Source organism: Populus nigra, chromosome 13 (assembly GCF_951802175.1).
Source record: "Populus nigra chromosome 13, ddPopNigr1.1, whole genome shotgun sequence".
Classification (NCBI taxonomy): Eukaryota; Viridiplantae; Streptophyta; class Magnoliopsida; order Malpighiales; family Salicaceae; genus Populus; species Populus nigra.
The window spans coordinates 4,715,856-4,732,767 of NC_084864.1; the positions used below are offsets into that span (position 1 = coordinate 4,715,856).

The 16,912-nt window shown below is 30.4% G+C and overlaps 1 protein-coding gene across 1 annotated transcript; it reads right to left on the bottom strand.

Annotated features, from left to right (window-relative positions):
- Positions 1-2,998: 2,998 nt before the first annotated feature.
- On the bottom strand, positions 2,999-5,046 carry LOC133671242 (UDP-glucuronate 4-epimerase 6-like). The gene has a single exon (XM_062091944.1). The coding sequence runs from the start codon at positions 4,764-4,766 to the stop codon at positions 3,396-3,398; it is 1,371 nt and encodes a 456-aa protein (XP_061947928.1). The 5' UTR covers positions 4,767-5,046; the 3' UTR covers positions 2,999-3,395.
- Between the last annotated feature and the right edge of the window lie 11,866 nt (positions 5,047-16,912).

Sequence of the window (16,912 nt, forward strand, 5' to 3'; positions counted from 1 at the left end):
ATCTTTTCAATGGTTTATTAGTCATTGCTAAATTTTAGTGGCAAGCATGTCTTTTTTCATTTCAAAAGCGCAATGAAAAGATCGAAATATCCTTAAAAGAAAAAAATTCAATATTAGCATTAAATGGCAATTTGATATTTTAAAAATAATTTTTTCATTAGTATCATGTAAAATGAGAGGCAATCTTGTGTCTTGCCAAATAGAATAAATAATAAAATAATTAAAAGCACAGTGGAGCAATTAAATGCCCTTAGAAGTTAAAAAATAAAATTGGCCTTAAGGGGTTTTATCTTGTTTTCACAAAAATCTTTTTGTTATTACCATATCAGCTCAAGAGTAATTTGATATTTTGCTACATAAAAAATAAAAAATAAAAAATAACAAGCACGTGAGAGGTGGTGGTCTAATTTATCACCCCTCTTTCCAAAAATGTATTTTTGCCATGTTGTTGGAAACGTCACCGTGTCCTTTTCCTCATTGCACGACGTGTGTTGATAGTGATGATTCGGTTTATTGCTAGTAAAACTTTTTTTTTTCTCTCCTCCCCCAAAAATTACAGTTTGATCCTTTTTGTTGTTGGTATTTCAACTACAATTCTTTTTCTTTTTCTTTTGATTTTTAATTTTTATTCTTGGTCATTTTGTAGAAGTTGTATTTGTTTTTAATTTCATTATTAAATCTTAATTTACCAAATATTATATTTTTGCAATTTAGTCCTTATTCTTTTGATCTCTATTTTTTTTCTTGGTTCTTTTGTAAAAAATTTATTGGTTTTCAATTTAATCCTTCAATTCAAATTGATGGTGTTATATTTTTCAATTCGATTCCCATTATTTTGATTTATAATTGTTTTTTACCATTTTGTAAAAGTTACATTCTTTTCAATTTCACTCTTCTATCAAAAATTTATTTTTTGTTATTTATGTCAATTTTAATCTTCATTCTTTTAATTTTTTTTTGTCCTTTTACTAAATTGATTTTTCTTTTCAATTTGACATTTCAATCAAATATAAAATTTATTTTGTATTTCAACTTTAATCATCATTCTTTTAATTGCTATATTTTAAATACTTATGTATAATTGATTTTTTTTTTCAATTTCATCATTTAATATTTGATTGATTGAAAATTGAATTTCATGATTTTTTCATATAGAGTGCATCGAATCTAATGACCCAATTCATAGGTTTGAAAAGTTAACACAAGTTTTTTTCCTTAAAAAAAAAGCTTTATAATGCTCTTTATTTCTTTTATTAGGTTATTCTAATCTTATGATCTATGTCGTGGTTTGGCTTGGTCCTGATTATTAGAGTTAAAGGTTTTTCAAGCTAACTTAAGTTGACTAAGATATGTTTTTTATGTGTGTTTTTACCCCCATTTGTTCTTCTGCATTTAATAGGCTGTGAATTAAGATATATCATTTTTCTCCTTTTTTGTAATTGAAATAAAGCCAACTTGTTCGACTCAATTAGGTCTATGACCTGAGTCACATATATTTTAAACACACTTGTAGCATGTGAACATTATTTTTTATGCAAAAAAATAGTTCGGCTCTACAGTGAAGCGCGGGCACCGAGGCAAGTTTATATCTAAACTAATATATTCACAAGAAAATTCTTGCTCATGACCCTCATATATAAGAGGTTATTTTGTTAATATATTCACAAGAAGAAGATTTTACAGGTTCAGTTTTATAATAGGTTGACTCACTATAATCAATTCATGTCAGGAATATCTTGTACTTAGACTCATAAGATGTTATTTTGTTAATTGTATTATTTTTCTTTTTAGTTTTAAATTTCTAGATTTAATTTTAAATTTTGTTTTTATTTTTCCTATATGTTTAAGGAATTTGTTTTTTTATTTTTATTTTTTGCTTGCAAGGATTGGTTTCAGACCTATTTAAAGGATTGTAATCCCTTTTTAGATAATAGAATATTAAGAATAAATTACTCTATAATAAAAATCACAATTAGAATGGTTGATGGGATCCTTTTTAGAAATTCTATTTTCCATAATCTTTGATTCGTAATATATTTTGATTCGGTTGCATCACCTTCCCTGAAATCTAAATGTTGAATTACATATTATAAACGAATCAAGAAATTAATGTCTTTATTTGTTTTTTTTAAGTTACTATAATTGATTAGTATTCCTTGTCATTAAAAAATAATTGGATTCACATAAATCCATTTCATAACGAACTAGCCAATAATTCAAGTGTTGTGGTTTATTACTAATTAAATAATATTATCCTACACTAATTAAATAGGAACTATAAAACAATTTAGAGCAACAAAAACTAAATTCTTTAAACTTTTAAAAGTATTCTACGTAATCAATCAATAGTCGTGTGTTTATGTAGCATGATAGTAGAGTTTGTGTTAAAAATTATTGAGATAATATTAGAGTTGAAATAAAATATAATTATATAGATGTAATTATTAAAATAAATATATGCAATCCTACATAGCTCCTATCAAAATACATAAGATTTATATTTGTGTTAGAGCTTGTTTGAGAATATGATTATGGTTATTTTTTAAAGTATATATTAAAATAATTTTTTTTATTTAAAAAAAATTATTTTTGATATCAGTGCATTAAAATGATGTGAAAATATCAAAAAAAATATTAATTTAAAGGAAAAAAATTAAAAAATTAAATTTTTTAAAAAATATTTTTAAAATATAAAAAGCAAATATGATCTAATTAATGGAAACATTTTGGTATTTTTATTGAAAAGCTGAAAATCTAAATATTTTGTTCCATCGTGGCATATAGTATGGTACCGGAGTTATTATAAAGATTATAATATAGTAAAAGATTTAACATCAAAAGGACAATCTTGCCCCCTTTATTCATGATGCTTGTAAGGCACCTTGAGAAGAGAAATAAAATAAAATAAAATAAAAAAGATATCGTGAAGTTGCATTTCAAAAAGAACACACCTAATTATGACCAAGAAAAGAAATGCAAGGGCAATAAAGCATCGAAATAATTGAAAAGAAGAAAGAATCTTAATCTGATCATTGTTGTCCAATCACAAATTTCTTTCATATGAATCTGATGGCTGAGATCTGCATCCCCTTTTGAGCAGTCTCATGCCAAATTATTACAACCCTCGAATTCACAGATCTACACCTTGTCCCCCCCTGCCCCTTTCACTCTCTTGAGTCTTTTGTTTCTCCCCTTCTTCTTCCTTTGTGTCAAATCTATCTCTATATGCTACAACATCAACAACAGCTAGCCACAATTTGATCTACTACATCAAAGGACCAGAACAATACCTTGACCAGAAGAAGAGAAAAAAAGTAGAGTTCATTTAATTCACAAAAAGGGGAAAAAGAAAGAGAAAAGACAAAACCATGTGATGATGGCGATGATCATGGACCTTAAACTGATTCCTCGGGATGCTCACTGTTGATATCACTATCCTTCTTTACCCTTGTCTGAATCCCATAATAATCAACGTACCACTTTACAAATTTTCTCAACCCAGTAGCTAAATCTGTGGTAGGCTTGTACCCAAAATCCCTGTATGCCAGAGTGACATTAGCATGTGTATAAGGCACATCCCCATTTCTTGGCATCTTGATCACATGCTTCCTTGCTTTTGTACGCAGTAAGCCTTCTAATATGGACACCAATTTCCCAACAGGAACCGGCGAGGTGTTGCCAAGATTGTAAACTCTCAATTGGGCAGGTCCTTTCTTCTTGCCACCGCTTCCTGTGCTTTTCTCCGCCGTGTCCAAAGCCCCTAGACACCCTTTGACAACATCATCAATATAAGTGAAGTCACGAGCTACTTGCTTCTTATCTTGAGTTTGATACACATCAATTGGTTTGCCTTGCAAGATATCTTTCGTGAAAAAGAAATAAGCCATATCAGGTCTACCCCATGGACCATAGACTGTAAAGAATCTTAATCCAGTGAGTGAAAGACCATAAATATGATTATAAGTATGTGCAATTTCTTCTCCTGCTTTCTTGGTAGCTGCATAAAGACTTGCTGGTTGGTCTGTTCTATCCAATTCAGAAAAAGGAACCTGAGTATTTAACCCATAAACCGAGCTTGAAGATGCCCACACAATAGCCGGCTGTGGATTTGCAGTTTTTGCAACTTCAAGAAGATTGACAAAACCTGCAATGTTTGAACTCACGTAGGATTGTGGGTTTTGCATGGCATAACGAACCCCAGCTTGTGCTGCAAGATGGAGTATATGCGTGAAGGGAACAACATCAAAAAGCTTTGTTAACAATGAGGCATCGTTCAAGTCACCTTCAACAATGAAAACTTGGTTTTTCAATAGAAGCTTTTGTCTTGCTCTTTTAAGTGAAGGGTCATAGTAACTGTTGAAGTTGTCTAAACCAAGAACCCCATCACCTCTTTTCTTTAGAGCAATAGAGCAATGAGAGCCAACAAAACCAGCTGCCCCAGTTACTAAAACCGAGAGCCCATTTGGCTTTTTTGGAGTGGAGGAGTGGCGGACTTGTTTCTCCCAGGCATCACCGCCGGCTGAGGAGGTGAAAAGGGCAGCGGAAAGGAAGCTGTGGTGGTGGAGATGGGCATGATTGGGATTTTTATCAGAGAGTGGAGGGTAATTAAGGGTAAAAAAGAGAATCAAGACAAGAGCAATAAGAAGCGTAACACGGAAGATAAGTTTTGAAGAGGCATTCAGCACCTTTGTGCTATGTAGCCTGCGAAGGTAGCTATTGTAACGCTCTAGCTTTAGGGTCTTGCTTGTGTGGGGCGGTGAAGCCATTTCTTTGTGTTAAAGAAAGAGATCAAGAAATGACCAATCCTGTTATCGTTCAAGAAAACAATAGTAAAACAAATCAACAATGGTGGTGTTGTTTATGTTTTAAGGGAAAGAAAAGGGCTCAATGTGTGCGTGTGGGTGTTGTTGGATAGAGAAACAAAGTGAGAGCTGAATTCTGAGGTAGAGCCCTGAATTTCCGAGGAGTGGGCATAGAGAAGATTATAAAGGAAAGAAAGAGAGAGGGAAGGTAGTGGGGTTGGTGGTGGTTGGAGACCACGTTCTCTCCCTCTCTCTCTCTCTCTCTCTCTCCCCTTATCACACACGCTCTTTCTATACACTACTAGCACTCGCTTACAGATGGAAAGGTCGGCAAAGTATTAAAATATATATATATATATATATATTCAAGAAAATACCCTTATTTCAGTTTCAATTACAAATAATATTCATAAATTATAATAATTATTTTTTTATTAATATAAATATCTAGACTAATTTTCATATACTTTAACTAATTTCACGAGTTTTAAAAATAAAAACTATATAAATCTCTAATAATTCTAAGAAAACTTAAACTTATCTCAAACTTATAATTATTAATAAACAAACTCAAAATCTTATTAATTCACCTACCTCTAAAAATTCATAAATTGCAATAATAATAATAATAATAATAATAATAATAATAAAAGAGATTGCCAGCTAACTTGGACTGTAGAAAAACTTCACTCCCATGTGAGTTTTTACTCCTGTTCAGGTCCAGGATTTGATGTGAACACTCCCATGTAATGCAACTAACTTGGGTTTTTTTTTTTTTTTTTTTTTTGGCCCTCGACATTATTAGCGTACTAGACATGACAAAGTGCCTCCTTACCTTACCTTTTATTTTCTGGGTTGCTGTGGTCAACTGGGTTTCATACAGATTAACCCATGAATTTGAGCAATTAAGACCGGTAATGAGTAATTTATTGTCTTTAATTTGGTTAATATTCACCTCATGGATGGGGTGACTAGTCTGGTATTAGCTAGGTAGGTTCATGATGCAGGAAGTTTGTTACAGGTTAAAATCATTAAAAACCAAAAACACTAAATATTTAATTTTTTTTATAAATGGAAAAATAAAAATAAAAGATTATTCTCCTCTAATAGAAAAAAATATAGAAAATAATAGAAAATGGAAAAAAATTCCTAAAACAAAAGGGAAAAAAATAATTAAAAAATAATTATTTTCCCAAAACATTCTTGCATTATAATTAGTATCCCTAGGTTTGAAATAACTCGTCATCGAATTCAAAACTCATTTAAGAAGCTTTCTTCACCACGAACATCCTTTTGGTGCGTTAACACCTTTACGTAGACCTTTCATTTGTGAATCTCTAATATCTTTATGTAAGTCCTTTCATTGTAGATTTCACTATCAAGATTTTTTATACCACCTCCTTACATGTGGTGAAAATATAAAAGAACTCCAATGATCTTGATTAGGGCCTTTCTTATTTTAGATGAAACTAACCTTGGTGTATGCACTTCGCTGCGGGGCTGGATTATTTTTTGTGCAAAAAATAATGTTCAGGTTCTGGAAAAAAAAGTAAAAAAAAAAGACATAAAAAACTAATCATGACAAACATGTAACCATGTTAATTAGCGTTGAGCCAATCTGAGATATCTCGCCAAATCCGCAGACCAAATTATATGATTGGAATAACCTAATAAAAAAAATAAAGAGAATTATAAAGTTCTTTTTTCTTTAAATAAAAACTCATGTTAACTTTTCAAACATGTGACCTGAGTCATTAGACCTAAAACATCCAACTTAGAAAAACCATGAAATATAATTCTCAATCAATCATATATTGAATGATGAAATTGAAAAAAAAATTTAATTATACAAAAGGATTTTAAAAATAAAAATTGAAAGAATGAAGATCAAAATTAAAGTACAAAATAAGTTTTATATTCAATTGAAGGGTGAGTTGAACAAAAATCAATTTAGTAAAATAAAAAAAATAAGGCTTGAAATTGACATAAAAAAAATAAAAACAACATTGTAATTAAATGGTGAAATTGACAAAAATAAAAATTTTTAAAAAAGGGTCAAGAAATAGAACTCAAAACAATTAGGACTAAATTAAAAAATATAATACCATCAATTTGAATTGAATCATGAAATTGTAAACCAATAAATGTTTTACAAAAAGACTTAGGCAAAAAATTAGAAATCCAAATAATGAGGATCAAATTAAAGAATATAATATTTGGTAAATTGAAATTCAATTATGAAATTGAAAACAAATAAAACTTTTATAGGAGGGACAAGACCAAAAAAGAAAAATCAAAAGAATAGGAACTGAAGTTGAATTATCAACAACTAAGAGGGTAAATTTATAATTTTTATGAAAGAAGACAGAATAAGAAAAAAATAAAATAAAAGGCCCACCAACAACATACTTGGCCACCAACAGAGACACCCACCACACCAATAGAAAGAGAAAATAACGACATTTCCAACAGCATGATAGAAGGGCATTTTTAGATGTTGGGAGACGTCACACACGTCTTTTAAAGGGCGTGGACACCTCCAACGCACCCTCAAGTGTACCACACGAGCACGTTCTTTTTTTTCTTTATTTAGCTACATTCAAAAGTATCTTTGAGTTGACTTTCTAATTATATAAAAAATTGTTGTAAAAAAACAAAAACGCTCTTTGACCTCAAGCATTTTTTTTATTTTAAGGGTAAATTCATTGTTTTACTATGCATTTTAATTGTTTATTATTTTTTATATTTGATCAAATAACAAATTTCCCTTCAATTTAAATTGTAATAACAAAAAACCATTGTGAAAATACGAAAATATCCCTTAACACCAAGTTTAATTGTTTATTATTTTTTATATTTGATCAAATAACAAATTTCCCTTCAATTTAAATTGTAATAACAAAAAAACCATTGTGAAAATACGAAGATATCCTTTAACACCAAGTTTAATTGTGTTTTTCTTTCAAGGGTTTTCTAGTTATTTCACTATGCAATCAAGACGTAAAAATACTTATTTGTTCTTAATTAATTTGAAAATGACAAATGAGCCACGTGAAAAGATTTCAATGTTATTGTAAGCCAGTGCAAAGGTTTTTTAGGTGAACGAGCAAAAAAAAATTACAATATTCCATTGAACAAATAGTAATTTTCCGATGCAAATTAGGTTTTGATAATTGAGTGCTTTTCAGATGTATTTTTTTAGATTTTTCTAAAAACAAAAAGTTTTTTTATATATATTTTGTAATCTTTCTTACGCTTTTTTATTTATTTATTTATTTAGGTTAGATAATTTCTCCTGTTTAATTGATTTAGTCATTTAGAATGAATAAAGATTGGTTAGTTGATGAGAAGATTTAAGCTTGGAGTTACTTTCAATTAAAGATCAAGGTTTTGGGAAGAAAAGAAAAGAGTTATCACAGAAACAAAATCCACGTGGTTAAGTTTTTGTTGATTATAAATTAATGTTGTGTTTGTCTGGCTGTCTGGTGCCGACGAGGAGGAGTTTTAAAGCCTATAATTAACCATCCTTTAATTACATTTATGTTTTTGTCCTTTGTAGACGATGAACTGAGGCAATCCATGCTATCTTTTAACTCGGGACGTATTTAATGAAGAGTTTCTTATCATTTATCAGTCTAGTCAGAGTGAAAGCTTCTTCTTTTTTTTCTTTTTCTTTTTTCCGGTGATAGTTTGGAAATATAGATATATTCTTGTTTTTAAAAAAAATTAATTTTTTTTATATTTTATCTCATTTTGATATGTTGATTTTAAAAATAATTTTTAAAAAATAAAAAATATTATTTTAATATATTTTAATAAAAAAATATTTTAAAAAATAAAATACACTCGTATTCAACTTGCAAAACGCAAGCTGTTTTCTGCAGCAAGGAATGAATCTACACACTCGTCGGTGGCCTTAATTATGCATCTAAATGGGTGAGTTGGAATACGATGATCATTATTGCATTTATCATTAATTCTTTATCCAATTACCTCTAGCTAGAGGTTTATCTTTAATATTAAAAATAGATTTAAATTTAACTCGAAAACTATAGTTTTAATGTATGAAATTAAGATGATCGAAGGAAAGAGAATGCAATAGAAAATGATACAAACAATTCAACACATGTTTGATGGATTATTTCTCTCATATATTATTGATTGTTTATTTTATCATTTTTGTTCATTAATGAAGAATTAAATATTCAACTATCAGTAAATTTGGTAAAATTAATACCTAGATATGTTTTTCATACCAATGAACCAAAAAAAATTCATAAAACTTTATTTAAAAAAAACATTTTAAGCCATAACTACCAATATTTAAGAAATAATAATTTTTTAGTAGATAAAGATATTTTATGTCTTTTAAAAACAATATATAGTTTTTTATGCTCTTCTTATAGTTCTCTCTCTTTAGGTATTGATAAAAATATATTGAATATAAATATTTTAGATAAGTTGATTAATGCAATATGGATAAACCCTAAAATCAATGTTCAAAAATAAGGGTGTGACGCGGATTTGTGGGACCCTAGATACCGTGTCCTTATCGAATCGATGGGAGATGCTGGGAGGGGAAACCCACAGGAGGAAGGGAAGGGGAAAGCTCGTAGGGTACCTTATTATATTGGGTCGCTCTCCAATCCCCTCTTACGTCTAAGATCGGTCTCCCTGCTCACATGGGAAGATGAAGAAAGAAAGAAAGAGAAATAAAAAAGGCAGACATTTCAGAAAATCAAAATTTAATATATGATAGATATTCTTTACCAAAGGAAACAAAGATTAAGGACAAAGTGTCATCTATTCTTTTTTTTCTTTTTTTGTCTGTGGGGTGGAGTTTGGATTGTTCCATGTATTTGACCAATTTGTGCTTGCTACGTTCATCCATGGATATTGGATAGAGGTGGAAATGGTTTTGACCCATTTTACTACTTGAGATCCTTTTGGATTTTGAGGGGAAAAAAAAACAAGAGATTTGGGTAACTCATGATTGATTAACATAATTCGTATCAAGGATGTTATAATATAAAGTGAAAATAGTTCATAGGGATGTTATTATAGAGGCATATTAAGAATATCTTTTTCTGATCTCGACTCTTAAACTAAAATTGTAACTTTTCATCCTTATAAATATATTTTAAAAAAAATCTAAAAAACAAGATGGAAAAGATGAAAAAACATATTGAAAGAAAAGACAAGTAAAACTTAATTATAGAACTCATCAGAATGACAACTTAATAAATAACCGCGACAATGATCATTATTTTTCTTCCATTTCTTAATTTTCTCTCACTAACTCTTCTTCACTCATATTTTCATTCTTTTTTTCCTTTTTAGTTAAGACTTAACTAAGACTCATGGAAGTAGAATGGTTCGGTAAGGTCACTCACTCCAACAGAGCTTTGCATATTGATAATATTAGTGTTCTCTATACCTGATATTGTCTTAAATTGTTGGAGATTAGAAGGATATTACTTTATAATACTAATGGAAAACACCAAAAAATAACTTTACCAAAATTATTTCGATGACTAACTTTAGGCATAACCAGGTTGTTTTCTTGAGATAATATATGTCGTTCCTAGAAATTATGATGCAATAAATCAAGAAAGTGATGCACACTATCTTTGAGATATAACAAGTTAACTACCTTGCCTAGTCTCACGAGAGTTTGAACTACTTTTAACAAAATAAAATTGTTTGATATGACTTTTGTTTATTGAAAGAAAAATTATGTAGTTTATAAAATAACAAATATTTAAGGTGTTGTTGTATATTTATATATAGAAAGAGAGTACAAGTATTTAAATTCTAAACCGTTAAGGATTTTATATCATTTAAAAAAAAATTGTTATGCATGTAATATTTTATAACTTGCATTTAAAAGCGTATAATATTTTGTAATATGTAAATAAAAGCATATAATGCTTCGTAACTTGTAATTAAAAGAATATAATGTTTGTAAATGCATGCATGCCATTAAAAAAACATATAAAGTATTGTAATTGCGTGCAATTAAAATAGCAATTTTTTTTTATAACAACTTAAAATTTTGAATTTTTATAAAAATATTCTAACATATTGTATCCAAAATTCTTTTTCTTATTCTTTTTTGCAAAAAAATAAAAGAATTACCCCTTTTTAGCTGAATATTATGATTTAAAAGGCATTAATTAAAGACACATCATGACCCATTTGTGTGGTAGTTTGATTTTTTTTAATGGAATAAGAGATCAAATTTAACGAAAATACCTCCATTATTATTATTTTAAAAGTATCAATCACTTCATATTTATCCACCTAAACCGAACCACATGTATTGATTACCAATCATATTAAAGCTGATATAATTCATGTATTTTAATTGGAAAAACAAAAAAATATATTTGTCTCCATCTAAATGAATAAAATACAAATAAATGGATGCTTCAAAAGTGCTGAATTTATTTCAAGATTCAACTTTAATAAGCTGATACGGTGGAGATTGCTCTTCTCCGAGTGCACAATATTCAAATTCATGAATATAAATAGCAGTTTATGGAGAATTTGTGGCTACATTTTCCCCCCCAGGACATACGACAGGCAACGGTAGGGTTAGAGAATAGACTTTCAAGACTTGGAATTATGCTCATGAAGAGCCGAAAGGAAGCCAGAGATGCCAGTTGGGAGCCTCATTTTGGCCACCTCTTCCTTCTTCCTCTTCCTCTTCCTCTTCCTCTTCCAAATTGACTTGAAGCATGGTATTTTATTGGTGGGGACTCCCCAATTAACAAACAAATTGTCATCATCACATTAGCCCTCATAATCTTAGCATTTAAGGAACAAGCCGTTGTATAATTAATTTCCTGAATTATCCAAACAATGTTAGAGCAAACCCGCCATGAATTATTGGTGAAAATATCCAAGTAGTTGCGTTCATTTAAAGTCGAAATAATTGAGTTTTAGTTGTCAGCACATCTATGAACTTATTTGTTTTTATGAAGAAATTAATGGAAATTTCACGATCATTCTTTTTAAAGGGGGAGCCAATTATGCAGGTTTTTGATTAATCTCGTTGGAATCATTCATGGATAGCTTGCCGAAAAAAGGAGAGGAAATTTAACATATAAATGGGAAGAGTCCAAACAAGGGCCAATGTGTGCGTATCCAACTTTCTTAGAATCACTTTTGATTTTGTGGTGCAGATATGGAGGTTTACTCAACATTTTATTGGAAAAAAAAAGATTCTGATGTGTCCTCATGTTATCAAGACAAAAAAAACTTAATTGTTAAAAATAGGTGTCTAATTTGTATAAAATGTGGTTGCACTGTGATTATTAGCTAGAAATTTGATGCTCACCTTGCATAAAAGTTTGTGCTTCGAGAGAATTTGTCACTAAAATATAAAAAAAATTTGTGTACATAGGTGGAGCGTAGCACTATGTTATGATCCCTCGAAACCTGAAAAAATATCAAGTGTGTACAAATTAGAAAGTTGTTGAGAAAGGTTGGAGGCAAAGCAAAATACCAAGTCAAGTTATGCTAGGTATACATTTGATTGTGGCCTAAACAACAAAATTTGTGAATTTTCTTTTATAAAATAATTATGTACCATCATCCCATTAAGTTTATATATGTTTGAAAGATTTTAAATAAAAAAAATAGGGAAGAATATTTAAAAAAATATGGATAGGCCTTTGAATGATTTCCTTTTATGTCCTGGGAAGTGTCTGCACGAGAGTTCTCTTCGTGATTTTGGAGACTCGTATGGAGATTCAATAGGGACAAAATTAGAGACATAAAGATTTCATCGTGGAGATTTTATGGAGATAAATTTGGATACGAAAAGACCTTGCATAAAGATTTTTATAGAGATAAATTTGGAGACATAGAGACCTTATATGAAGATTTTCATGGAGACACATTTGGTGACATAGAAATCTCGTTGTGGATATTTTTCATGAGGGTATATCATGGAGATTTTGATGGAAACTTTTGTTAGAGACATTGGAGATATAAAGGAAAATTATTGCTTTTATTGAAAAGTTTAAAAGATAGAGACACAATTTCTAGGGATAATCAGGAGATTATCTAATCTCATATAAGTGTGCAGATTTATTTCATTTATTACTTTGCATTTTTTTTTCTTCATAGACTGTTGGAGATAACCTCTAGCAATCAATATTTCTATTGTTTTTTTTTAAGGCTTAGCATTCCTCATTATCATGTCTGTGGTCACGGTGGAAAATGCATAACTTATTAGAGTTGTGTTTACATTACTTTTATGAGATGAGGATATTACATAAACGCTTTTCTTTTGATAGAAATTATCACCTCAATATATATGATAAATAATAGAGGTAGTTAAGAGCTTGGGGAATGTCAGGAGATTACGAATGTGCCCCTTAATACTTCTTTTGGATGCTTTTATGGGAGACTAATAATGTTGGAGAGACTCTGTTTGTGAGTGAAAATGAGGGTGTTCTTATTTGATCAAGATGGCTTTTTCCATCTCAATATAATCTTTTATTGCTTGTTTAACAATGATAATATTTCTACCATGGAGAGTGTATAACATTTCTCATAAAAAAATAGTTATAGACTCCATTAATTAAGGTTTTGATGATAATGGGTTCAAAAGGTTTTTCCACGTTGAGCATTTTCTTATCGAACCTTTGAAAATAGGCCCCAGTATTCTTATCTTCTTATTGTGTGATGGTGAAGAGCTCAATTATGTTTTTTTTTTTGTTGGAATGCTTATGCTAAAATAAAATATGATTTTGGAGATGAGATCATGAAAATGAAGAATAAAGCTAAAATTTAGGCTATGGTATTACACATGCATAAATCCATAAAGTGTTCTTGAAAAAACTTTGCACATAGCATCACTTTCTTATGTGACAAGCTTCCATATTTTATATATTCTCTTAAGGGTTTGTAAGTGCCTCGAAATTGTCTAAGTTAACTTTTACGGAGATAAGGTTTTTAAAGAGTCAAGTGTGCAATACTCTATGATAAAGTAGGTACTCTCCCACTTGATAAAAGCTATTTTCAATAGCTTATAGAGTCATGGATCTTTTTCTATGAGGGGTTGATAAGTGAGACTCAATGGAGATTGATGGTGAATTTAGATAATCTCATATAAGAACAATGGGTGTAACTCCTTCTGAGAATAGGAGTGTAAGTATTACTCATTTGCATGTCTAAAGCCACTTGTGGGGTGACAGATGGATTGTGTTATGTAGTGATGAATGGTTGTGATTGTGGTATTGTTTTCATATATGATAATACAGGATGAAATTTTGGATAAGATCCCGTATAGGAGAAACTCTACCAAAATTTAGCTCAACTGGGTAAAATTATTAATTTAACATAAAGATGTATGAATGCAAATTGAGTGTACTAAAGTGTTGGAAATATACAAATTATTGGAAACAATTTGTAATTGAGAACATGTATCAATTGATATTTCATCCTTCATAGTGCATGCATTGAAGTGGTAAAGCTAACAAATTACATGAGAAAGCTTTTTGTTTAGTTTTCTACAGATGACGACGCTACTAATAAAGTCATAAAAACATTTCATACAAGGATTTGACTTATCATGGGTTACGATCTTATGCCAAGACATGTGGGTTTTAATTGAGCTTTATGTCTTGGATTGATTATTTTTAAAAAAAAATAAGTCCCTCATAGAACGAGAGATTCTCTAATGCCTAAGCTAGTAAGTGTATGAGAAAAATAATGCATGAGACAATTGAGAGAAAATGTATAGTGCATTTGAAATGTTCAATATGTTACATGATGACTCAAGATATTTATAGATCTAAGTCACATCAGCTCACCTCAGAATATGAAGAACCACATAACAGTTAATTGGTAAAAACGTTGGTGTCTATCATTGGCTGTAGTGTCTTGCATTGTTATTGGTGGAGAGATAGGTAAATATTAGTAACACGTTGACTATATATAGCTATTGGTCAAGAAATGAGGTGTCTAATTTGCATAGAATGTGGTTCGAGTTGCACTGCGACCATTGGTTAGAAATGTAGTGCCTATCTTGCATAAAAAATTATACTTTCAAAGAATCTATCATTAAAGCATAGAAAAGTTTGTGTTCATGGACGGTGTGCGACACCATGTTATAACCTCTTGGAACTTGAAAAAATATCCAGTATGTGTGTATTGACTTGTGTGTTGAAAATATAGGAGGAGAAGGGAAAAACCTAGCCCAGTCAGGTCAGGCCAGGTTTAGTTGTTCGGATGGGTCTTGGCTCAGGGCCCAAACAAGAACAGGACGATAAAGATGATTTTATCTTCTTAGATTGTATACTATCAGTAACCAACATAAATAAATGGCGGAATAAGGAAAGTAAATAAAATAAGAAGTTTTATAGAGTGAATGAAAAAAGGGCTTGGAAACACATTTTTAAATGGATAATGAGGTAAAAAAAATTAAAAACAAATCTTGTAAACGTATGCAACTGTAGGACTCTAAATAAGCTTTATAAATTAGATTTAAAAATCCTAACCAGACATCCAAATCAAAAGATATGATGAAACCATCAATTTATCTTGAGCGTAATTGCTGGTTTTGTTAACTCGGATGCCTTCTTTTCATCCAAGCCATGATATCAGTAAAAGTAAACGTAATTGAGAAACAGAAAATGACCTAATTATTCTCTTTTGTAAATGAAATGCGTCAAAGTTGCACTTGAAGAGTTGAAAGTTGAAAGACGCAAGTCATTTTCTTATCTCAATTGAAGACTTACTTGTGAGGCAAATGAGAACTCTCTCTCTCTCTCTCGCCCCCCTACCACAACGCAGCATTCCTTTGAGAGTCTTTCTAGATCTTGTTATATTAAATTCCGAAGACAAAGACTTCATGTTTCTTGATCATTGTATTCGATCCAATTATCACACTGAGAAGGCATGCTGACATTTGCAAAGTAGACCTTGAATGTGAAAGAAAGAAATACCTTACAATCGGACATTCTTACAGAGATTCAATGAAAATGTTTCATATTTGTAATTTAGCCTCGTTTGGTATTTCTATCTAAATGGGAATTGAGTAAATTTTGAATTTTTTTAATTAAATATTTTTATATATATTTTCAGATTATTTTGATGTATTTTTTAAAAAAAAATTCTTTAAAAAATAACAACTACCGCATTTCTAAAAACCTATTAGTGCTAGTAATGCTATGAACTTTCTTTCCATATATATTTGTTTTAAATGTGTTGTATCCGCGTTCTATTGCTAGTTCAAAGCTACCTGCAAATAAACTTCAAGGCCTGGAATTTGTTAGGCAGCAGGATAGTTTGACTTTCACATTATAAGAAATAGTTTGACTCCATTACAATTATTTATTTATTTTTTTCAATAAAATAAGTCCTCCCCAGTGGAATGTGCACCCACGACTGCTAATTTTGAACCCATCCGAACGCTGTTTCTTCTCCTACTAGCATATTGATCTGCATATCAACGTATATGAACACATACTTATGTTGACCATTTGCCTTCTTATTTTGAAAGATTAATAGAACGTTTTCTTTGTTTGAAGAGCAAGTTAATCACACTTCTAGAAGCCTTCTTGTCGTTGCACTCTGGCCGAACAGATGAGCTTCCTTTGACTTGGAAGATTTATGGATGCTAGAAAATTGAAAAGGAAAATTAAAATATATGGAGAGCTGGATTCGTGCTTGAAACACTAACAATGGAGAATATTTTAGTCCACCTGTCACATGAGCTAGAACATTAACTATCGTAAATGCTTGGTTCGAGAAAACAGCCAGAATGGCAGAATCCAGATGCCTCTGATCCTTTCGTGTGCTGAGCTATGTAAAATGGCAATGGAGCCTTCTTATGCACGAAGTATGCTGCTATATATGCACTAATGGTGGTGGCATGGGTGTCCATAATATATAGGATTTGGCTATAAAAACATGCAATTGAAAATCCTTGTGGCTTTACATTATTACATACACATTAACAAAAAAAAATCAATTTAATTTTTTTGAAGCCCAACCTGTTCAAACACGGTTCTAAACACGAAAACAAGTGATCCGTAGATATGGAATGGGTTATTATATACACATTAATGCTCAATATTTTTACATATAACTTC